The sequence below is a fragment of the Pan paniscus genome, chromosome 4, assembly GCF_029289425.2.
Source record: "Pan paniscus chromosome 4, NHGRI_mPanPan1-v2.0_pri, whole genome shotgun sequence".
NCBI classification, from domain to species: domain Eukaryota; kingdom Metazoa; phylum Chordata; class Mammalia; order Primates; family Hominidae; genus Pan; species Pan paniscus.
The window spans coordinates 117,215,274-117,240,442 of NC_073253.2; the positions used below are offsets into that span (position 1 = coordinate 117,215,274).

Here is a 25,169-nt window from a genome sequence, read left to right on the forward strand (position 1 = left end):
TCTGTGTAATAAGTGGATTTAAAATATTTTCTTTCTTTCTTTGTTTTGTTTCTGATGCCAGGGCTGCAGTGCAATGGCAGAATCACAGCTTATTCCATCCTCAAATTCCTGGGCTCAAGCCTTCTTCTCAAGCCTTCTTCTGCCTCTGCCTACTGAGTAGTTGGGACTACAAATGTGCACCACCATGCCCAGCTAATTTTTAAATTTTTTGTAGAGACCGGGTCTCACTATATTGCCCAGGCTGGTCTCAATTTCCTGGACCCAAGCAATTCTCTCTCTCCACTTCCCAAAGTGCTGGGATTACAGGTGTGAGCCACCACGTCCAGTAAAATATATTTTCTTATTGTTCTACAACAGGTAGATGGACCATTAAATTGTGTGATTAATTTTATGAGAAGCAAAGTAAAACTACAACAAATAGATAGCTGCTGAAGTAGTAAATAGAAAACTCATACTCACTTACAAGAGAATTCTGGAAACCAACTAATAACTTTAACTCTGATTTCTTTTCCTAGATAACTTTTATTCAATACATGGAAAATGAAACAATTCAGGTGGAAACAAATCAAAACATTTGAAGAAAGTAGTGTCAGGGAATTTATGAGAAAGGAGCGCTGAATAGTGAGAGGGAAAAGAAGAAGAAAACTGAAGAATTACGTGCCTAAATACTTCACCCTGAATACTAATCATGTTATACAATGGAAAACTGTGGATGAATCTTGACGTTATTTATCTGGCTTGATATCTCTCTCAATACAACAGATTTTGAAAGCCAACTTCTGTTTGAGGATATAAATACATATTCTTCCTTTTTGTCCCAGTCAAGGAAGCATCAAGCACTTAAATAAGAGACACTGAAAATTGTCACTGACCATACCACACAATATAAGCACCAACCCTTTGATAAACTAACTTGTAAATTTTAAAATTTTTAAAAAATTACAGGTAGAAGCATGGATCCAAAGTAATACCAATGTATTACAGATGTCGATTGTTCTAAGTATAGTATAATGAATATCCCATCATTGTCATCATCTTCTATTCTCTAGGTACCATAGAAAACCAGAATTAAGCAATCTCTTACATTCCATATGTATTTGTGTTGGAATTATTTTGATATAATAGAATTTGGTGGTTAAGGGTATGGCTTGACCCACATTATCCCTGTTCAAATAGTGGCTTCAACATTTCCTCACTGTGTGACATGCTCTGATGAATTAATTTGCTCACTGTGCTTCAGTTGTTGAAACAATTGGGAAACTTTTTTTCTTAATAATGGTACCACACTTAAAGGGTCATTTTGAGGGTAAAATAAAGCACCTCAAGTGCTTAGAGACATATGGCACGTAGAAAACAAATTTTGCTGTTTTATTATTGTGAATGCTAGAATTCATTATTATTTTTTATTACTATTAACATTGTTCTTAATCCTTAACTTTTCTCCCTTTTTGTCCTTCCTGGGAGATAGAAATATTAACAATTTGAGGTTGTTATAACTGTGGCATAACTACACAACTTGCTGATTCTGAAATAATGTATTCTTTCTCACTTTCTACCCCTGGAGCCTATAACAAGTTAAAGTCTCTTGTTTTTGAAAGTAAAAAAAAAAAGATATACATAATGAATAAATAAAGCATATAGTTAATATTTCACAACTAACCTTTAGCAGAAAAAGATTGTCAAATTATCTTCCATGTAATTCATCACTGTCCTTTATGTTCTGAAAAAATGGAGCGATGTCCTTGATCCAGACAGCTTCACAGGACATATTTGATTAGTTCCTAAGGATACATATGAAATGTCAAGGAAATATTACCACTAGGCATTTTAATACCTTAATGAGATCCTTTTATTCTCCCTTCCTCTGCTCTATTACCTTTCCTTATAGACTCCAGTTGCTTATTACTTTGGCAACAATAGATGATGTTACTGATACGACTACAGAGTCTCTAGACTAAAATTTAAGTTCTTTAGCTGATGATAAAATTGTCAGAAATTCATTGTAATAAAGATGTTCATTTTTTCTCCCACTTCTTTGTTCTAAGGACCTTTGCAAAGGCTTACTCTACCATCTCCAAGTCCCACCAGAAACTTGAATTCAGAAATATGAGAAAAGAGTATGCACTTGGGAACCATACAGGCTGAGCTAACTTAATGCTGTGGTGGGTAAATAAAACATATTTGAATAGTTCCTAGTATAATGTTCAGTTTAAAAAAATTACTCAATTAACCTTAATTTCTTTTTCTGCTTCTTTTCTTTCGAAGTCTCACTTTTTTGCCCTTAATTATGCTCTGTATTTTAGATGTCTTCCAACTGTCAAAAGTCTTATCTATCCTTCTTACCCAACTCACCTTTCCCCTTCTTAACTAAGCCTCCTAATATCACTATTAAAGAATTTTAATTTTTTAGTTCTTTGAGAGTAGTAACAATATCTCCTGTCAGAATTTCTAAAAGAGTAAGTGGCTTGAACACAATGAAAAAGTAAATTCCTTTGAATGAACTATTTGAAACTGGAATGTGAGTTTGGGTGTGAGGTCAAGAATACTGGCATGCATAAGGATACAACTTGTGCTGCGTATAAATCAAATAGGCTGTATCAAAAGTAAACCAAGATGCAGCTGGAAGCCATTACCCTAAGCAAATTAACGCAGAAATAGAAAACCAAATACCACATGCTCTCACTGATAAGTGGGAGCTAAGCATTGAGTACACATGGACATACAGATGAGGATGATAGAAACTGGGACTACAAGGGAGAGATAAAAAGGGGAAAGGGGCTAGAAAACTACTTATTAGCTAATTGAGTACTATGCTCACTACTGGGGTACTGGGATCATCTGTATTCCAAACTTCAGCGTCACAAAATATTCCCATGTGACAAACCCACACATATACCCTTAATCTAAAATAAAAGTTGAAATTTATTTTATTTTATTTTAAGTTCTGGAACACATGTGTAGAATGTGCAGGTTTGTTACATAGGTATATGTGTGCCATGGTGGTTTGCTGCACCTATTGATCTGTACTTTAAGTTCCTTCCCCTCGTCCCCCACACCGCAACAGGCCCTGGTGTGTGTTGTTCTCCTACCTGTGTCCATGTGTTCTCATTGTTCGACTTCCACTTAAGCAAACATGCGGTGTTTGCTTTTCTGTTCCTGTGTTAGTTTGCTGAGGATGATGGCTTCCAGCTTCATCCATATCCTGGCAAAAATATGTTCTCACTCCTTTTTATGGCTGCGTAGTATTCTATAGTGTATATGTTCCACATTTTCTTCATCCAGTCTATCATTGATGGGGATTTGGGTTTTTTTTTAAGTAAACCAAGGTTCTAATATCAGGGGGCAACCACATAATAAAAGCACAAACTTTTAACTATTAACTGGGAGTCTCAACATGGACCTTTAGCCTTAGAGAGCAAAACCAGTGCAGGGAAATTTTCTTAAACTTGAATAGCACATGGTTCATATACTATGACTCTGCTCTTTCTACTAAATCTTTCTATTGCTCTGCAGCTAGAAGGTACTTATTTAGACTTTATGTAAATAATATTATTTCTACTTACTGAACTCCTGCTAGAATGGCCTGCTAGCATTTGTAGTTCTATATTCACATAATTATAGTACTCATACATTCCAGTTTGCATGACAAATAAATCCTACAGTTTTCTTAGCAGGGGCTTCTAAGATAAGGGGGGAAAATACCTAGGGATTTGACTGAAATAACTACATTGCAGAAATAACTAAAAATGAGACCACCAAAACTATGAACATTGATTCTATACAGGAAATAAATTATTCTGAAACAAAAATAAATTTTCAGAAATATGTACAATGAATATCAGGGTAATAATAAATAACAGAAAAATCATAATGCAATTATGTAAAATGTTGTTTTGGCACTGAAAGATTAAACAACAGCTATATTATGAGAAGGATTGGATTTGCAAAGAGTGAAATGTAGGGAAGATTTCAAAAGTAGTAGGATATTCAAAAGTTAACAATTGTTGCATGCAGGAGTAAGGGAGATGAAGAAATTAAAATCACTTCAAGTATCCATGCAACCACTGAAAGGATTCATTTTATTATTTGTCAATTTATGAGTGTTGGTTGTAAAATACGTAAGCAAGCCAAAAATAAAAAAAATCAAATTTTTGAAAGCATACAGACCCATTGTTAACAGTGTTTTGAGATTTTCTGTGTTTGTTTTTCCTTGTTTTGTTTGTTTTTAGGCATTTATAACTGTTTGATAGTTTCAGGTTCCTTTCAACAAAAAGATAAGCATAAATGGGACATTTTTTCAACTTTTTTTATGGTGCAATAATTATTTTATTTTCAATTTTTCACAATTTGCAAACAAGATTAGAGTACAATAAATAACTTGGAACATATATGACTATATATATGTCTATGTACATTTGCGAAGTTTACCTATAGTTTTAGGAATAAAACTGCTGAAATAAAAGGTAAAAACATTTTACATTTTAATATATTTCACAAAATTTCTGTAAAAATTATTAGAATACTAGAGTATTACACACCTACTAGAGTAGTGGCCCTCTGCTCATATTTTCAGTAACCCAATAAATATTTTTGAAGGTTGATTTTAAGTGTTGTTAAAACATTCCAATGGAAGCATTTCCTCGCTCTCCAGTAGAGCAAAAGTGAAAGGATTATTTCTATAACAAGGCCAGCAAGAGAGAAGACATACATGCAAATGTAAATCCCAACTAAGAAAACAGTTCAAACTCTCACAGGAGAAGGGTTATTGCGAAAAACGTAGTCCACATAATAATTGAAATAATATTCTATTATGCATAAATTCTTTGTAGGTTTTCTCCAACTAGTCCAAAGATGAACTTTTCCTCACTTTAGACAAAAATTGTGCCGGATCAGAAAATAATTTCCAACTCAAATATTAGTCTTATTAAAAATATAATAAGTTATCTGATGTCTGTGATAGTAAAAATTAACAATGTCTTCTGAGTATAGACTAAGTTTTTGTGTGCCTTTCTTAATATGTTTTAATTTAGAATCCACTGACTAGTGTTCATTAATTTGCCAATTTAATTTTTCCAGTTTTTTCAAACAAAATATCGTATGATATAATGATTGAAATAAGGACTCTAGGGATGTTGTATTTTCTTTAAATTTAATGTAAAGGAGTGATTAACTAGAAATAAAATTATATTGAACTTACAAAATTAAATTTAAGACCACCACTTACCTGAGTCCTTCAAACACTCATTTAATCAATATGTGTTTTTAATGCTAACAGTTACATGCTTACTCACAGGGCTTAATTAAGAAATACAATGATGAAATTAGCAAAGGTACTAAAAGAGGCCATCTGGACATTTAGTCTTTCAGCCCATAGACTATCTGTATTGATTTTATGTTTTTAAAATTCATCTAGGAACAATTTAGAGAACCAATATAGCAATACCAGATGTACTTTGCAAGACGATTATGAAGCAGATGGTTTTATGATCACATTTGTGTTTTAAAAGGTGTTATTCTATTATATAAGGTTCACATTTACGACACATGCTTCTTGTTTAATATCATGGATGGTGTCATCCCACCAGAGCTTATCACACATTTCTCTTCCTTGTATCTGTTCACTAAGTATGCAGACTGATTCTCTTAGCAGGGGGTATAAATTATCTCATTACATTGTTGGAAGAATGGTATATTATACAGTCCTAATTTTCTTATTAACATGATAATATCAGTAAAACTTATATGATAGGCAACCATGGAAAATCAACATGGATGCCTAAAAGCCAACTTGAGTTGTGTCCAGTTAGATTTGATGTGACATTTCACTCCTTGGTGATATCTTTCTGCTATGTACAATAGAGTTTTATTTAACTAAGCTCAAAGGTACAACATACTCTGAAAGTAATTCTATATTAAGAGACTATAACTGTGATTATTCTTGGCATACTCAACTAATAATAAAAATATTAGGCTTTAGTTAACCATGATAGAGAATAAACGTGATTATAGTAATAGGCGTGCCCTAGCGAAGAAAGCAATTAAGTATTATGCCCTTTGTCATGTACTAAATTTTGATTTTTCTCACTTTTTTAGGATATAGTTAAATGTAAGAAAAGCATTTCAGAAAAAAGCTTGCATTGGCTATAAACTCAGTCTGTGTCCTGACATCCTGTCATTGTTCCCTGCCTGACTTGTGTAAGTAACCTAATTTTGGATCTGAATGATCCAGTGGGAATGATCCTATTACCTAAACTGACTAGATTAGTGCTACTGTGAGAAGGTAACTTCATTCATTCTACCATTTATTTATCACCTGCTAAATTGTCCTAGGCTAGCCATTGGGAATGCAGATATATGTAGATCATTGCACGTGCCCTCAAGGGGATCATAGTCCAGTGGTCAAGTAGGCATGCAAGTAATCACATGGATATGTATGTATTCAGAAATATGTATTTCAGAGAGAATAACATATTGCACGTATATATTCTATAATTACACAATTATTATGTACAATAATTGTTTTAATATAATAATTTTAAAATATACAAATAATTACATGTATCAGAGAGAATTACTATTATTGTAATAATATTACAATAATATTAAAGTTTGGTTAATGACATTCATTCTGAGGTATTAAAGGGGAAGTTTACGGACATCTGAAATTTACTTTAAAACGTACCTAAAGTAAGATGGATTAATGGTGGACAGATAAATAGATAGATGATAGATAGATAGAGAGATAGACAATGTTATAAAGCAAATATAGTACAATGTTAATGATAGAATCCAGGTGGTGGGTTACATGTATTTACTCTCAACTTTTCAGTATGTTTGAAAATTTTTTCATAATAAAATGCTAGAAAGGAAAAGAAAGTAGGATGGCTGATAGTGATCAGATGTTTGAGAGTGAAAAATATGGTAAATGGAATCAAGAAACAGTTTGCTGAATGTATTAGTCCGTTTTCATGCTGCTGATAAAGACATACCTGAGACTGGGAAGAAACAGAGGTTTAATGGACTTATAGTTCCACATAAGGGAGGCCTCAGAATCATGGCAGAAGGCAAGGAGGATCAAGTTATGTCTTACATGGATGGCAACAGGCAAAGAGAGAGAGCTTGTGCAAAGAAACTCCCGTTTTTAAAACCATCAGCTCTCATGAGACCCATTCACTGTCATGAGAATAGCATGGGAAAGACCCACCCCCATGATTCAAACATCTTCCACTGTGTCCCTCCCACAACACATGGGAATTATGGGAGTTACAAGATGAGATTTGGGTGGGGACACAGAGCCAAACCATATCACTGAAGCTTTCGCAAAGTCTCCTAGTTCCTCTAGCACATTTGCCCTTGCCTCACGGTATTCTGAATTCCTTCTTTTATCTGGTCCTGCACTCTATTTATACAGTTTGTCCAAGCAAGAAGATTAACATTTCCATGTGTATTCTAGGACTTCTGAATTCTGCTTTGACCAGTGGCCTTTTTATTTTCTTGCCACATGTGCATGTGTGTGTGTGTGTGTTTAATACTTTCTGTAGCCTTTATCCGTGTTCTTTGATTTTTGGCCTTTTGGCTGGGGAAGAGAAGAGACTCTCAGCATCCAGGTGTAAGTATTACATGGGATGTGAAAAGGAGGCAGATATTCTTTTTATTTTTATGTAAATTTGCTATTTCATAATATTATCTCGCCAAACTGCATTGAGTGCTTTTGAGTAGATAGGTAATTGTCTGGGAGGAAAAGTGACCAGTTGCTAGGCAAATCAGCAGAAACTTTTTAAAAAGATGGTTACCATTATCATTATATCAGAGAAATTTAGGTTGACCCAACTGTTACAGAAAATAAAAATCAACAATGGCTTAAACACATAAATTTTTTTGTTTATTTGGTTGGTTGGTTATTGTTTTCTTCAAGGAAAAGCCAAAAGTTGGTATGATAGTTTGACAAAGTAATCAAGGTCCCAAGCTCCTTCGAAACTTTACTTTGCAATTTTTATATGTGGACTCATCTGTATGTTTGCAAATATTGCTGAAGTTCATACCATTGTATCAACATTCCTGTCACCAGGAAGGAGGAAGACTTGGAGGCACATTCACTTCAACATAAGTTGTACCTACCAATTCACTTATATTCCTCTAAAGGATTCAAAATGAGTAAGCATGCCAACCTTTCTGTATAGGAGGCTAACCTGTAGTCTATACTCTGGGCAGGTGAATATATTTTTAGTTGTCCCAGCTTTTTAAAAAAATCAATGATTCTCTTAAAATATCACATGAGGAGAACAAGGAGTAGAAAAAACTATCAATCACAGTTACAGAATTATCAATAGAATAATATATAATAAAATAGAGAACTTGAGAGTCCTGCAATCAATATTTCAAAGAATTTAAAAAATGAAACCAACTAGAAGTAAAATATAGAGGGAGACAGTAGAGTTTAGTGGCCCAGGAGCTAATTCAATGTATGCTGAATCCTCAAGGACATACTGGTGTTTCATTGTACTAGATTTGGTCTGAAACAGAATAAGCAGAAATGCAAAGTAGGAAACACCTTGAATTATCCTTGACGAATATTTCTTTTTGATTAATTAGAAGATAATGATGGTAAGTGGTAATTTGCCATTTCCTCACATTGGGAATTGGACAGAGAAAGCATAACTTCAATTTGTCAAAAAAAATCAGAAGTAAATTTATGAAGCCTTTGGGGCAGGGAGTGCTGCTGTACCTTTTGTCTTGTGGAATTAAGATAGTCTATGTAGAGATCTATCTACCACCCTAGTTTTACAGGTGACGATCCTGAAGTTCAGGAAGATGAAGTGACTCTCCCAGGGCCACAGCAGTAATAAGTTTTCATATTGGCACTAGACACAGAAGCATTCTGATTCATAGTCCCTGGTTCTTAAATCTCTTTAAAATTTTCTTGGCAGCATCTAGCTATTCATCAAATTCTCAATCTTGGAAAGGTATCAGCATGTCAATGTAGAATTATTTTCAGATCTTTGTAACATGGAGTCAAAAAACCAGTTTAACTCAGAGTCCCTTTATAATTATCTAAATTCTGCATTTTTATGAGGATTCATTTAATCCATTGCTTAGCCTGCCTTTATGTTCATACTGATGTAGCTTTTTATTCATCTTAGTGACTACTAGCAGTAGTCTTGAATATTAAGAAAATCTGACTTTGCTATTTTTATTAATAATATTCTCAATTTAACAAAGTACTCAATCCCACCATGCGCAAAATACATGTAGTAGTCCCTGTTAATAGCACAGATATTCGGCTAGATGCAGGGAATAAGATGGTGAGCAAAATCAGACATGGTTCCAATTAATACTGGGCTTAGAGTTTAGTGGGGAGACAGACATTTAACAAGCACAGTAGTGGTCACGTAATTTTAAAAATTACAGAAAATAACATGGCCCAATAAAAGCACATAATAAAGACCTTCAACAAATATTTGTTGAATGAATTATTGGACACTGACCATATATGGGAAATGGTAGACTGATCTGAAGTGAGATGGTAATGTTAAGATGCACCAAATTGTTAAGGGCTTTGAATGGCAGGATAGGACTTTAGACCTTGTGCAATAAAATGTATGGATAAAGAGAGTCATTAAAGATTATAAAATGAAGAAACAAAATGATCCTTTTATGTTTTGGGAAGAAGGTTTTGATATTAATTAGAGAATGGGATTGTAGGGTGTAAAACAAGAAACATGGAGACCAGTTTGCTGGCAATTTTGACAGTTTAGGTAAGAGATAATGAGAGACTGAACAAAGGTAGTGAGATAGAGGACGAGGAATGAATTTAAAAGACATTTCATGGATACTTATGACAGAAATTGGGGACAAATAATCCTTTAAGGTGTCAGGGGTAAGATAAATGAGATATTAAAATTAATCAAATGTTTCTGGTTTAGATGACTAAGATTACATCCGTAAATAAGATAGAACAAAGAATAAGTTTTGTAAATAGAGCTGAGGAGGAAAAACAGCTGCTCCTGATACTGGAGAACTGATCTAAAACAGTGTTGTTACAAGTTGGTTTGATGCTCTAAACTAGGCCATATTGTTATGCTCTTGAACATAAACAGTCTCACAGAATATCAACATCAAATGAGATAACTCTGAGACCATGACTAAGTGAAACTAAAAAATGGTCATTGTTCAACCACAAAATACCAAATATTCCTTTCCCCAGCTAAAATGAGTGACTGTTTTATAAAGCAATTTCAACTTTATCTTCACTGTAGTCAGCCTTCCCCTATACATAAGGTTTATTGATATTCATGGATTTTCCTTCTGCTTTCTGAAAGCACCTAATTTAGATCTAACCCCTGCTTCATCAGATCCTCTCCAAAATTACTCAAGCAAACCCCTAATTCTACAGATGCTTTCAAACACCTTCTTACCGAGACCCTATAGTGTGCATTCTCCCTCATTGAAACAAGTAATAAATCTAACTCATTTAACTACAGCTGTGCTTCTGGTGGTCTTTGGCTCAAGGTCATTGCATGGCAATAGGCCTAATATTAGACAATGTAATCTTGAAGTGTTTCTTGGGGTATAAGATACCATGGAAATACAGTTGCTGTGTTGTGTCATTCATTTTCTTTTGGTTCATTAAGTTCTTAGAGATACACTTTTCTGAGAAAAATCATTCTGCAGGAACCTAAAAAGGAATCAAAAATTTCAGAATTGCTTAAGAATCTACTGTCAGTGTCTTTTGATAAATTCTGTGTATCCAAACAGAAAGCAACCATGTAAAAGGCTAACTTAGATAAAAGTAATGTAAATATCTTTGCGTATTAACATACTATGAAAGGTACCATTCAAGACAAAAAATAAATAGGAGGAAAAGAGGTAATTTTTATAAAAAATTGGAGCAGTGAGGTCTGCTTTTTATTAAAAAGATTTTCTAAGCTTTATCATAAATATTGTCATTTTTGCAATTACAGTATGATATTATTTGGTAACTGGTCATATATAACAATCTACTGCATAAATAGAATGACTTGGATTAATCTGGTATGTCATGTAGCATACATACAGTTAAAATCTAGCATGAAAGGTTAAATAGGAAATTTTGCCCAATATTTCTTAAAAGTGAAATGCTCCATTGTGATGAGATTATTTGGTTTAGTATCACATTACTCTCTGATATCTTTTAAACTTTTCGGGAACAGGGATAATTCGTAGAAAAATCTTGATTTAGGTTAAATATAAGTTTTTAAAACTATTAATGTTGTCCTTTTTATACTTTAATAAGAATGTACAAGGAAATTACTTTAGAAGAAAATGAGCTTCTATTTAAATGTTGAAATATTTGTATGCTGTGAGTTTAAGAAGGCTTTAATTACCTGTAAGTTTTAGAGAACCATCTGCTTTCTATGATTGTAAAAAAAAAAAAACTATGAAAGCATCATTTTAAAGGCTCCCTACAGATTATATTGATTTTCAAGTATATTTAATAAATTATTAATCAAACACAAAAAGTAGAGACATTCCTACATATTGGTGTGTCACATAACTCCCTAACACCATTATTGTCTTTGTTTTTAAGTCCAAACTTCTGCAGATTTTATCCTCTCCCACAGCCCAGCCCTTGGTACTTCATTGCACTATACAGTTGGTTGTTATGGACATAAACATAGATCAGGGGTTTTCAACCTCAGCACTATTGACATTTGGGCTGGATAATTTTTTGTTGAATTAATAGTGCCCATGTGGCTAGGTTAGGTATGAAAAAGTCTGGTGTGAAGCAACCACTACCTGATGAGGCTCATAGCTTAGATAGTGATACATGTTGGGAGGCAAGAGAGGAAGCGGTCACTGGCTCAGCCAACACAGTCAAGTCTGTCAATCAATGGCAAAGGACTGGGATGATGATCTTATACTAAAGCGCTCTGAAATCCAGCTTAGTGCCTAGGAGGTCACTGGTGACATTGAGAAGTAGACTTGCAGTAGAGTGGTAACAAGTAGTTACTAAAGTTCAGTGAGCACACTGAGGAATCTCTGTAAAATAATGAAGCAGAGATATCATGCTTGACTATGAATTGGGCAAAATAACAGAGCTTCTCTCTCTTACTCTTCTTCTTACTAGAGAAACAGCATTTGATTTCTTCAAGGAGAGGCTAGGTGACCTGCTAATTTTACCTCTCCAGGCCATATATCTTGCCTCTCTCGGTCTTGATGGAGAAGTGGACCAATAAATTTGTTACAAATACTTTATTCCTTGATGGACAAATTAAAAAAGTTTTCTCTGAACAGGCTTACATTATAAACCTTAAGTAAAACTATTTATAGTTGAATTTCCAAATAAACAATTTATTTGGGAATAATATACAAGGATTAAAATTGCAATTCAATGCACACAATCCAGAGTAGCTCTTAGATGTGTCTGAAAAACAAAAAGAAAGGCTGGAATTTTATTGAGAAAAAGAGAAAAGTTATGTACATTGTTTTGAAAGAAAGTTCATTGGCACTAGCAGTGTTGAACTGAGTGAGTGTAGGAGCTTCTGAGCTCTAAGCAGTAAGTGGCAGCAGTTACTATGTAAGATGTAATCTTAAAATGATGTTTGTTTTTCTCTTGAATTGCAAAAATAGTTCCTGGAAGGGATTTGGGTGTCCTTCCCCATGGCTTCCCAATTCCATTTTAGTTGGGTATGACAGGAATGTCTCCATTTTGAATAATTAACTTTCACAATATCATTCACTTTACTTTCTTTCGAACTTCTATCTTTATGTTTAAGTATAATGCAGCAAAATTTCCTTCAGAGATTACTCAATCATTTACAGATCCATAAATTTCCAGGTATTCTGAAACCTACTTCTATCAGTCTATTAAGATTCATGTATTTTGTTTTTTGCCTTAAAACACCATACTTCAGTTTTTTCAAATGTTTAATAACTTAAGAAAACTATCATTTTTTAGGAGGGACGTGTGTAGAAAATATATTTAAGAAATTAAAAAGGTTTTCATTGCTAGGCCTAACAATGTTTTTGGAGATTTTAGGGGTTTATGAAAAATCCTTTGGAAGCTTTATTCTATTTGTGAAATAGTTTGTCTTCTATTACCTACTTTTATCTAACTAATGTCCTCCAGTGGAAACTTTCTCTTCCTATTCTTCAGCTTCCTATTAAAGTGCTTCCTTCCTTGAAAATGAAACTCAAATTCCACCTCTTGTAGGAAGCATTCTCGTCAAACTGCTTGTTCACTGCCCCGTTAGACTCCAATAGTGCCTCACACTCTTACTACAGTACTTAATGTAGTCTATCTTGGTATTAGAATCATTTAAGTTACTACTCTGTAAGTCCACGGTGGACATGGACAATGTCTTCATCATTTTTGTATCTCCTACTGAACCTAGTACAATACTTTGCAAAATAGACACTCAAAAACGTTTATTAAAATGAATCAAAGCCAATCACTATGTTGAAAAGAATCTGAACTGGGTTTTAATAATGTTTTCTGAACTTAACTTTAAATTATTACAGGCTTTGTTGCAATAATCTTGAGCCTATTTTGGGCTAATTGGCAAATAATTAAAAGAAGTAAATTGTATATGTGAAGGAATGTATAGTTTATAAATTATATTACCTCATTAATTATGATAATAAATAATTAGATGAATGGGAATTAATGATATGGTGGCTACAAACTATTAATGTAATTTTACATTCATATCATAGAGCTGTTATAAAATTGCTACCAGTGATTTTATGTCAAAAGACTTGGACTGCCCCCTTATTACCTCTATGACCTTAGGTATATTTGTTATTCATAAGACATGAATCCCTCTTATGTACCATGCCTATCTCACAAAGTTACTGTTAAGATCAAATGAAATAATAAAAATAACAGTAAATTATTTAGAGGTAAATATTCATCAAGAACTCTATACTGTGTTTTCATTTAAACATCACAACAATCCTGTGAGATAGATTATCACTCCTATTTTCACAAATAAAGACGCCTTGGCACAGAGATCTTACATAATTTCCCCAAGATCATATAGCTATTAAGAGGTAGAATTAGAATTTAGTATCAGATAGTCTGATTCCAGAGCCAAAGCTCTTAGCCAAAATGTTAAATTGCTAAGTACATGTTAGCTCTATCACTTTGAATTTTATAAAACTTGGCTTCATGACATTAACTAGCTACTGAAATTTTTAAGATATAAAATTTCTAGAATAAAACTTTCTTAGATTTCCTACAGACATAAAGTAACAAATCTAATCAAAATTCTCCATAAAAATTAAAATGCAATTTATGCCAGAAATATGTTAGAAGATTGATTTAGTAAAGCTATTAGCTTAGTGACTTCTGAACTACCTGCCTCTTATACAGTAGCTGTTTACACTCTTCAGTTTGTTATATATTTTTAAAAAACAGAATCTTAAATGAATCCATTAATGTTTCACTTAGACACTTTATTATTGTTTAGTGACTTACTTAAAATCAAAGTTTGAAACCTTAAGCTGTTAATACTAAGCATTAAATAAATACAAGACCTGGTATATCCATCTATTTTCTTTCTAATTCAGAAAATGCTATCACATATCATATTTAGATTGCTTTCCTCAACATCTGCAATTTGGATTACAATGTGCAATTTGGAGAACAACACTGCCACCCAGGGGATAGACGACTGAAAGTGCAGAGTCAAAATAAAATTTTAGAGCAGTGGTACTGGATTGTGGATCAAACACTCAGTTGTGTTGCAATCTGTTGTGAGCTGAATTACTAACACTAGTTCACATGCTAAAGGTTGTAAACAATATGCTATAAAAAAGATAGGATTCTCAATAATAACTTCTCTTTTATCTATTCATTTAAGTAAAAGAAAAAAATATAGAGCTACATCTACTTTCTTAGTAATGGCCCATAAGTTTCTGACAGCTGCGATACAATCAGAACACATATGGGGAAAATGCCTTAAAAAGAAAAACAACATATCAAAGCAATTAAGGCCTCTAGCAAAGTAGAAAAAAATACCTGAATTTGATTAAATTATTCACCATGAAAAACACCAAATATCATTTTAAGTTGTGAAATGTTAAAGCTCTTCCCATTAAAGTCAGGACAAAGTAAGGGATATTCACTATCACTGTTATTACTTACACTGTTAATATATTTGTTTGGAAATTCTAATAAATATAATCATCCAAAACAAAATAATTGTTATAAATACTGAAAGAGGTAACTATCTTTCTAATAATATGATTGCAAACTTAAAAATCCTTCTCACTTCCAAAAAATACTTGAAAAGTGATTGGATAACATACACAAAAAAATTCATGATTTATAGTTTGCATCTATATTGGCAATAACCAGCTAAAGTATATGGAAATGAGAGAACATATTCCTTTCACAATTGCAACAACTATGAGACTATGTTTTAAATTTTATTCGGTTTAAAAGTTAATAACACATGGTGCAAAATTTATAAGATACAAAAGGAAACATGGTAGAATTTACCTACATTTACCCAGCTCCTGACTTCCCCTATAAAGAACAAAGATACTATACAAACAAGTAATTGTGGTTTGTGTGTGTGTGTGTGTACACATATCTCCCTCCTAACACACACAAACAATAGCATACTATTGCGTAGTGATACTTGATTTATTCATTATGCAATATATCATGAAAAGCCTTTCATTCCAATAAAGAGCTTATTATTCTTTTTAATGGACTATTAGTCAGTTACAGGTTGATGGACAAGTTCCCTCCAATCTTCTATTATTACAAACACTTATATACTGAATAGCTTTTTACATGCATCAATAATTTGTACCAATGTAATGTTACTATATTTTTCTAGAAGTAGAATTGCTAGTCCAAGGGTAAATATTTATTTAAGAGCTTTATTAAGCTTTAATTGACACACAATTTGCTACATATATATATACAAAGTATACACTTTGATAAGTTTTGACATACGTATCAACTGTGATACCATCACAAATTGATACGAGGAACATATCAATTACCGTCCAAAACTTCCTCATGACCATTTGCAATTTTTTTTCTGGCATCCTTCTATCCCCTCTCTCTCACTTCTGCAGGCAACCATTGATCTATTTTTGTAACTATACATTAGTTTGCATTTCCTAGAATTTTATATGAATGAAATAATGCAGTATGTACTCTTTTTGTCTTGATTCTGCCACCCAGCATAATTATTTTAAAATTCATCCATGTTATAGTGTGTGCCATTGCTTTCTTTTACTGAATGATGTTCGTGTGTGTGCATGTGTGTGTATGTGTATGTGTATCATAGTTTATTCATTTGCCTGTTGAATAAAGTTTTGTATTATCATTTGGCTATTAAAATTAAAACTTCTCTGAACATTTAAGCACAAGATTCTGTATGTACACGTACTTCCATTTCTCTATTAATCTAGAAGAGAAGGCCTAGGTCATATACTAGAAACTTCTTAAGAAACTCTAAATTGTACCGCGTTACATTCCCACTAGTGATGTTTGAGAGTTCCAGGTACTCCACATCCTACTTGGTATGATCAGACTTTTTATTTTAGCCATTCTAATAGGTATAGAAAGAAATCACATTGTGGTTTTAATTTGCATTTCCCTGATGTCTAACTGTGTCCGGAATTTTTTGTATTTTTATTAGAGATGGGGTTTCACCGTGTTAGCCAGGATGGTCTCCATCTCCTTACCTCGTGATCCGTCCGCCTCGGCCTCCCAAAGTGCTGGGATTACAGGAGTGAGCCACCGCGCCCTGACCCGCAGGGAGGAGGCTGAGGCCTGGAGAGAATTCCAGCGCCGCGCGGGTGGGCCGGCAGTGCTGGGGCACCGGGGCGCACCGTCCGCAGCTGCTGGCCCGGGTGCTAAGCCCTTCGCTGCCCGGGACCAGCGGCGCCGGCGCGGGCGCGTGCCGGCCGCTCCAAGTGTGAAGCCCGCCAAGCCTGCGCCCACCCGGAACTAGCGCTGGCCCGCGAGCGCTGTGCGCAGCCTCGGTTCCCGCCCGCGCCTCTCCCTCCACACCTCCACGCAAGCAGAGGAAGCCTGCTCCGGCCTCCGGCAGCCCAGAGAGGAGCTCCCACAGTGCAGCGGCCGGGCTGAAGACCTCCTCAAGTGCGGCCAGAGTGGGCGCCGAGGCCGAGCGAGGGCTGCCAGCACGTTGTCACCTCTCATAAAGATGCTGAACATATTTTTATGTGTTTCTTTGCTATTCACATATCTTTTAAGAGTGAAATATCTGTTCAAATATTTTGCCTGTTTTCTTAACTTTTGTGTTTGGAGAGTTCTTTATATAGTCAAGGTTAAAGTGCTTTATAAAATATGTAATTTTCAAAATTTTTCTCTCCATGTGTGGTTTCTCTTTTGGCTATCCTCCCAGTGTCTTTTGAAGAGTAGAAGTTCTATTGTTGATTCAGTCCAATTTTCAATGTATTTTTATATGGATTCTGCTTTTTGTCTAATATCCTAGAAACTTTTGCCTAACCCAGGGTCACAATATTTTTTTCAATTGTAAAGAGTTTTTTCTTAATTTTTTGTATTGTTAATTTTTATGGATACATAGTAGGTGTATATATTTATGGGGTACATGAGATATCTTGATGCAGGTATACAATGTGTAATAATCACATCAGGGTAAATGGGGTATCCATCACCTCCAGCATTTATTATTTCTTTGTTTTATGAATGTTCCAATTATACTCTTTTAGTTATTTTTAAATGCACAATAAAATATTCTTGACCGTAGTCACCCTGTTGTGCTATCATATACTAGATCACATTCATTCTATCTACCTATATTTTTGTACCCATTAACCACCCCACTTCCCCCATCCACTACCCTTCTCAGCCTCTGGTAACCATCATTCTATTCTCTATCTTCATGAGTTCAATCGTTTTAATTTTTAGATCCCACAAGTAACTGAGGACATGTGAACTTTGTTTTTTCTATGCCTGGCTTATTTCACTTAACATCATGTCCTACATTTCCTTCCATGTTACTGAAGGTAACAGGATCTCATTTTTATGGCTGAATGTATTTCATTGCATGTATGCATCACATTTTCTTTATCCATTTATCTGTTGATGAACATTAGGTTGATTCCAAATCTTGGCTATTGTGAATAGCGCTACAATAAATATGGAAATGCAGGCATCTCTCTGATAGTCTGATTTCCTTTCTTTTGAGTATATACCTAGCAGCGGGATTGCTGTAACATATGGTAGTTCTATTGTTAGTTTTTTGAGGAACCTCCATACTGTTCTCCATAGTGGATGTACTAATTTACATTCCCACCAACAGTGTGCAGGGGTTTCCTTTTCTTCCCATTCTCACCAGCATTTGTTATTGCCTGTCTTCTGGATAAAAATCATTGTAACTGGAATGAGAAGACATCTCATTGTAGTTTTCATTTGCATTTCTCTGACGATCAAGATATTGAGCATCTTCTTATACTTGTTTGCCATTTTTATGTCTTTTTTGAGAAATATCTATTCAGATATTTTGCTCATTTTTAAATCAGATTATTAGATTTTTTCTACTAAGTTGTTGGGGCTTATATAGTCTGATTATTAATCCTTTGTCAGATGAATAGTTCCCAAATATTTTCTCCCATTCTGTGAGTTTTCTTTTCACTGTGTTGATTGTTTCCTTTGTTGTGTGGAAGCATTTTAACTTGATATGATCCCATTTGTCCACTTTTGCTTTGGTTGACTGTGCTTGTTGACTATGACTCAATAAATCTTCGTTCAGACCAATGTCCTGGAGAGCTTCCCCAAAGTTTTCTTTTAATAGTTTCATAGATTCAGGTCTTAGATTTAAGTCTTTAATCCATTTTTATTTGATTTTTATATATGGTGAGAGAAGGGGGTCTAGTTTCATTATTCTGCATATAAATATCCAGTTTCCCAGCACATTTATTCAAGAAAATGTCCTTTTCCTAATGCATGTGCTTGGCACCTTTGTAAAAATTGAGTTCACTGTAAATGTGTGAATTACTTCTGGGTTCTCTACTCTATTCCATTGGTCTGTGTGTCTATTTCTGTGCCAGTACCATGTTATTTTGCTTTCTATCGCTCTGTAGAATAATTTGAAGCCAGATAATGTGATTCCTCCAGTTTTGGTCTTTTGCTTAGGCTAGCTATGGCTATTCTGGGTCTTTTGTGGTTCCATATAAATTTTAGGATGTTTTTTCTATTTCTGTGAAAAATGCCATTGATATTTTGGTAGGACTGCATTGGATCTGTAGGTTGCTTTGGGTAGTATGGACATTTAAAAAATATTGATACTTCCAATTCATAAACATGGAATATCTTTCCATTTTTGTGTGTGTCCTCTTCAATTTCTTGCATCATAGTTTTTTTTGCATTATAGTTTTCACTGTAGAGATCTTTCACTTCTTTGGTTAAGTTTATACCTAGGTATTTAATTTTATTTGTAGCTATTATAAGTGGTATTACTTTCTTGATTTTTCACATGGTTCACTGAACACAGAAATGCTGCTGATTTTTGTATGCTGATTTTGTATCCTGCAACTTTAATCAATTTATCAGTTCTAATAGCTTTTTGGTGGAGATGTTGTTTTTTCAAATATAAGATCATATAATCTGCAAAACTAGGATAATTTTACTTTCTTTCCAATTTAGATGCCCTTTATTTCTTTCTCTTGTCTGATTGCTCTAGCTAAGACTTTCATCACTATGTTTAATAACAGTGGTTAAAGTGAGCATTCTTGTCTTGTTCTAGATCTTAGCAGAAAGGCTTTCAGGTTTTCACCAATCATGATACTGTTTCTGTCATATGTGGCTTTAATTATGTTGAGATATGTTCTTTGTATACTCTGTTGAGTTTTTATTGTGAATGAATGTTAAATTTTATCAAATGTTTCCTCAGCATCAGTTAAAATTATATTTTTTTCATTTATTCTGTTGATATGATGTGTCATATCAATTGATTTGCATATGGTGAACCATCCTTGCATCCCAGGGATAAATCTCACTTTGTCACGATGGATAATGTTTTAATGTGTTGTTGAATTCAGTTTACTAGTGTTTTGTTGAGAATTTTTGCATCAATGTTCATCAGAGATATTGGTCTGTAGTTTTCTTTTCTAGATGTGTCTTTGCCTTTAGTATTAGGGTAATACTGGCTTCCTAGAATGACTTTGGAAGTATTCTCTTCTTTATTTCTCAGAATAGTTTCAGTAGGGCTGTTCTTAGTTCTTTAAGTGCACAGTAAAATTCAGCAGTGAAGCCGTCAAGCCCCAGGCTTTTCTTTGCTGGAAAACTTTTTATTAAGGCTTCTATTTTATCACTTACTGGTTTATTCAGGTTTTGGGTTTCTTCATGGTTCAATCTTGGTACACTGTATGTGTCTAGGAATTTATCCTTTCTTCAAAGTTTTCCAATTTGTTAGCATGTAGTTGCTCACAGTACAAAGTTTTTGTCCTGTGATTTCTTCTTGAAGTTTTGTAGGTTTTACATTTAGATATAACTCAACCATTTCGAGTTGTTTTTCTAGGTGGTGTTACATGTGGGTGAAAGTGGTGTGTGTGAACATGTGTGTGTTCCATATAGATATCCAATAATTCAGGCACAGTTTGTTGAGAAAACTAACTTTTCCTCACAGAATTGCCTTGAAACTTTCTCAAAAATCATTTGTTCATATATGTGTGAGTATGCGTTTCTTAATTCTGTTTGCTAAACATCCATGTTTAGTTGTAATCTAGAATTGTATGAATAAAACTTAAGAAAAATGCAAAATGAGAATAATGGCAGTAATCCAGCATGTTAGATAAGAGATTACTTTGACATAATCACAGAAGATTTCTCAAGGAAAGTGGGTGTTGTGAAATGAATTGTTTTCCCTGCCCTTCAAATTCATATGTTGAAGACCTAACCCCCAATATGATGCTATTCAGAGATAAAAATCTGTAGGGATGTAATTAAGTTTAAATAAGGTCATAATGGTAGGACTCTAATCCAATAGGATTGGTGCCACTATAAGAAGAGGAAAACACCAGAGAGCTCTCTCTCCACATGTGCACAGCAGAAAGGTTACATGGGGTTGTGGCCACAAAAAGGTGGCTATCTGCAAGCAAAGAAGAGAGCTCTTACCAGAAACTAATCCTGATGGTACCTTGATCTTGGACTTCAAGTATGCTAAATAAATTTGTGTTGTGTAAGTTATCCAGATTGCAGTATTTTATTATGGCACCCCAAACCAACTAACACAGTGGGACTAATACAAGTTCCTCTTGAGGAACTTGACACTGAAAAACTTGAGTCTCTATTGAATGTGTTTGTGGACCCTTAGTTCCACTAATTGGAGCACTGTAATAAAAAGAAAAAAAGTCTCAAACTAGGTGCTTTTGATTATTATAGCTTTGTCATTTCATACATCTGACAGCAGTTAATTGATCCAGTTCAGCCCTCCATGAATAAAACAGGGAGACAGTTTGCTTTCTAGAGAAACTTTCAACCTAATTATCACAAATGCATTGTTATTACTGGATAAATTGGGCATTGCTTAATGAAAGCCAGCTAGTAGAACTTCCTTTGTTATCAAACAAAATAATTTTTGAGATTGTGGCATCAAAAGAGGTAGGAAGATTGACTTGGAGGTGATATATCTGGAACAAATGATTTCACATTAATATTGTGAAAATGGAACAATACTAGTCTCTTTAAAAACAGGAGTATCTAAGGTTGTTGAGAGCTTTTAATATAAAAGAATAACCAGTACACAAATGATTTCAAATTAAAGTAGACTATCATAAATACTATAAGTATGACCCACTGGTAGACTATCATAAATACTATAAATATGACCCACTGGTGGGCAAAATTAAACTTATCTTTGGGGATGTGGAAATAATTATTAAAAGAGATGGATGGAATTTGACCTGGTCTTGAGAAATAGCACTTGAGCAAGCTGATGTAGCAGAGGAAGCATCATAGCTAAGGGAGACAGCATGGGCTAAGGAGGAAAACTAAGCAAGTGCTGATCCTGAGGAGACTGGTGGTTTAAGAACTGAGATTTTAGGGAGCAAAAGAAGTAGTCAAGAGAAAACACTGCAAAGCTTTTCAGAGTTACAGGCAAATTTTGTATTAGTAATACATTTTCTGAAGCATTGTGGGATCATAATAACTCCTTTCTCCCAAATTCGAAGACAGATTTTCAATAAAGCTCTCTATTTATCTTGATTATTTGACATTCCTTCGTACGTATTTATATGCAAAGTGAACACTACCCACCTGGAGCTGAAAAAGCTCCTACACTCCAGGAGTTCAGCTTTGATGACAGAAGGTAGACAAAGGAAACAATTACAATTCAGCATACTATTTAGTAGTGGCAAATCTACCTTCATGTAACACTGGTCCAACAGGAAGTCATCTGTTAAATCCATTTGTGTCCAAATAATGCACCAAACTAAAAGAATACCAATTTCTTTTACCAAGTCAGAGCTATTCAAAGTGGAGTTCAGTTTTATGAGATAACAGCATGGGTTCTGGACAAGGCTGGTTTCTTGGGCAAAGGCTCAGAAGTGGGCCTTGGTTAACTAAGCTTTGGGCACAGTCTTGAAATTATTAGTGATTTCATTTTGGAATTTGAGTTTTGTAAGTGAAGTCTAGTGGGATAATGGAACATGTGCCAAGGCCTTGTTGTCTCAGGTCATGTGTGGTCCTGTCCCCAACAGCTCCTCAGGTGGATTCTCTGGTTTCCTGCTCTCCTGTCTCCACCCAGCAACTGCTGCCACCTTGCTCCAGTGTATACACTCCTACCTGAGTCTTGGGGCAGGGGTCTCAGGCACCTTTGAGGGTCTGCCCTGACAACCTAATGTCTCTGTGCTTTAGGGAGCATCGTATTAAATAGTAAATTAACAAACACCATGAAGAGTCAAGAGACGCTATGGAAGAAACTTTTTTTTTTTTTTTGAGACAAAGTTTCACTCTTGTTGCCCAGTCTGGAGTGATCTTGGCTCACCGCAACCTCCGCCTCCCAGGTTCAAGTGATTCTCCTGCCTCAGCCTCCCGAGTAGCTGGGATTACAAGCATGAGTCACCAGGCTCGGCTAATTTTGTATTTTTAGTAGAGACAGGGTTTCTCCATGTTGGTCAGGCTGGTCTCGAACTCCCGACCTCAGGTGATCCGCCCGCCTAGGCTTCCCAAAGTACTGGGATTACAGGCGTGAGCCACCACCCTCCGCCGGAAGAAACGTTTTTCCTGCATTTTGAATAAAGGGGCCTGGATTTTCATTTTGCACTGTACCCCAGGTATTATGTAGCTGGACTTGAAGTCCTGTAGCAGTGGACAGTCCCAGGCAAGTGACTCTGGGCGAGGCACTTGGTGCCTCTGAAGTCACTTTCCACATCTGTGAAATAATAGTTCAGAGCAGAGTAGGGTGGCTCACTCCTGTAGTCCTAGTTATTTGGAAGGCTGAGGTGAGAGGATGGCTTGAGCCCAAGAGTTTGAGGCTGCAGTGAGCTATGACTGTGCCACTGCACACCAGCCTGGATGACAAAGAGAGACTGGGTCTCTAACAAAATAATATTAATAAAAGGATAATAATTTCTATCTTGTTGGATTTCTGTGGAGATTTGGAGCTAATTTATGTAAAGCTCTTGGACCACCATTTGACACATTTTAATGGTCAGTACTAGAAGGTGTTGACAATTACACATTACCTAATTCAAACACACTCCCTTACGTCTCCTATGCCTGCCGGCTAATAAACAGCCATTCCCACAGGCAGTACCAAATGTGTATCCTGGTTTTGCTTCAAATGTTCATTCCCTAAATTTAAACCCTTCTATAGTGTGCAGGAAAAAAATGTCCGCACCTCAGCTATAATGCGAGGTTGGAACAAAAAACTGCGAGGATTTAAAAAGGTGTGCTTGTTAGAAAAGCAGAAATCTTCACAAATACTAGATTTAAAAAAATGGAAGCAAAAAATCGTTCATTCAAGTGATCATTTCAGAAGAGCTCTTTCACCGCCGTTCAGAGCCCCCCTAGCCATTAGAGAGAAAAACCAAGGCCGGTACAATGCGAGCGCAGTGTACCAAGGGAACACACACACAAACAAAAACCGAATCTTGAAAAACTAGACGTTGCCCAGCTACCAGCCCCCATCTGGTTTCCATAGGAACGCGCAATTCCGTTGCGTAGTGCTCTGCGCCGGTAGTTGTTCTGTCTCAGTTCCGGTTTTCCCTTCCAAGAGTCAATATTTCTTGTTCCCAGGCGGCAGCTAGAGCAGAAGGCGGATGAGTTTTGGACAGAAGAGGCTTCCGTTGAGGGGCGTGGCGACGCAGCCGCGGTCTGAGAGACCCGGTTCACGTGCAGGCAGCGGCGGATCATATTCCTTCATCTACCATGGCTCAGCCGGGAACTCTGAACCTCAATAACGAGGTGAGCGCCGAGGAACCTATGGGGCTGACTTTAAGGGTCCTCAAAACCAGCTCTTTTGAGACGCGTGGTTGGAGGCGGGCATAGAGGGTGCGGTTGGAGGAACTTTCGTGGTGGGCCCAGGCGGGTTTCCCGCAACTTGGAGTTTGGCAACCGGTAATTTCCCTTTTCGGTCTCCAGGTGACTGAAGTGAGAGACATGTGTCTGGCCCCACGAATTTATGTCTGTGGGACTTTGGGAAGACCCTTTAGCCTGTATGTTCAATATTCTCGTCTGTAAAGCGGAGCTCAAGATAGTTCGTCCCAGGGTTGTGAGATTAACTGAGATACGTAAAGTATTTGCAAGTGCCTGACCCTTAATAAACTTAGTACACAGTACCTGCTCTTTATTGCCTGTCGAAAATGAAGAGAGAAAGTAAGAGCTGTAGCTTCTAAGAAATTGGTGGTCTTGAATGAGACTGTATGCTCAGTACTTCGTTTCCTCTTCCAGTTAGTGTCCTATTTCTTTGCTTCCGTTTACAGCAGAACTTCAATAAAGAGCTGTTTATACTTGCTATCCTCAATTCTTTTTTCTGCTTTTTCAGTCCATTCTCATCAGACATTTGTTCTCACCACCGTCACTTCCATAGTGTGCGGTGTCGACAAAATACCATTTCTACCACTTATCCCCCTTTGGTTTCTGCTTCTATTCAACAAAGTAATGTCATCCAAAGTCTTAAAGTAAGCTGGAAACATAAGGATCGAGTAAGGACCTCACAGTTAGATACAGAAAGGAA

General features: G+C 35.5%; 2 protein-coding genes across 2 annotated transcripts in view; one reads left to right on the forward strand and one right to left on the reverse strand.

The window, feature by feature from the left end:
* On the reverse strand, positions 1-24,346 carry LOC129397890 (uncharacterized). Its single transcript, XM_055113103.2, has 4 exons — positions 24,112-24,346; positions 22,354-22,421; positions 16,690-17,048; positions 1-1,781 (listed from the first exon to the last, which is right to left on the reverse strand). The coding sequence occupies exons 1-4, from the start codon at positions 24,344-24,346 to the stop codon at positions 1,775-1,777; spliced, it is 669 nt and encodes a 222-aa protein (XP_054969078.1). The 3' UTR covers positions 1-1,774.
* The window catches only part of SRFBP1 (serum response factor binding protein 1), a 72,401-nt gene continuing 71,370 nt past the window's right edge, over positions 24,139-25,169 (forward strand). The window contains exon 1 of the mRNA XM_003826702.5: positions 24,139-24,397. Within this exon, the coding sequence (XP_003826750.1) occupies positions 24,362-24,397 (36 nt within the window). The 5' untranslated portion in view covers positions 24,139-24,361. The remainder of the gene's footprint in view (positions 24,398-25,169) is intronic.

Excerpts from the sequence above, each read along its gene's own strand:
- LOC129397890 (XM_055113103.2), bottom strand. The coding sequence starts at position 24,346 with ATGATCCGCCGCTGCCTGCACGTGAACCGGGTCTCTCAGACCGCGGCT. Across the intron at positions 22,422-24,111 it reads TGGAAACCAGATGGGGGCTG|TTTGGTGCATTATTTGGACA; the intron begins GTAGCTGGGCAA and ends GTATTCTTTTAG. Across the intron at positions 17,049-22,353 it reads TGGACCAGTGTTACATGAAG|GCCGGAGCAGGCTTCCTCTG; the intron begins GTAGATTTGCCA and ends GGGCTGCCGGAG.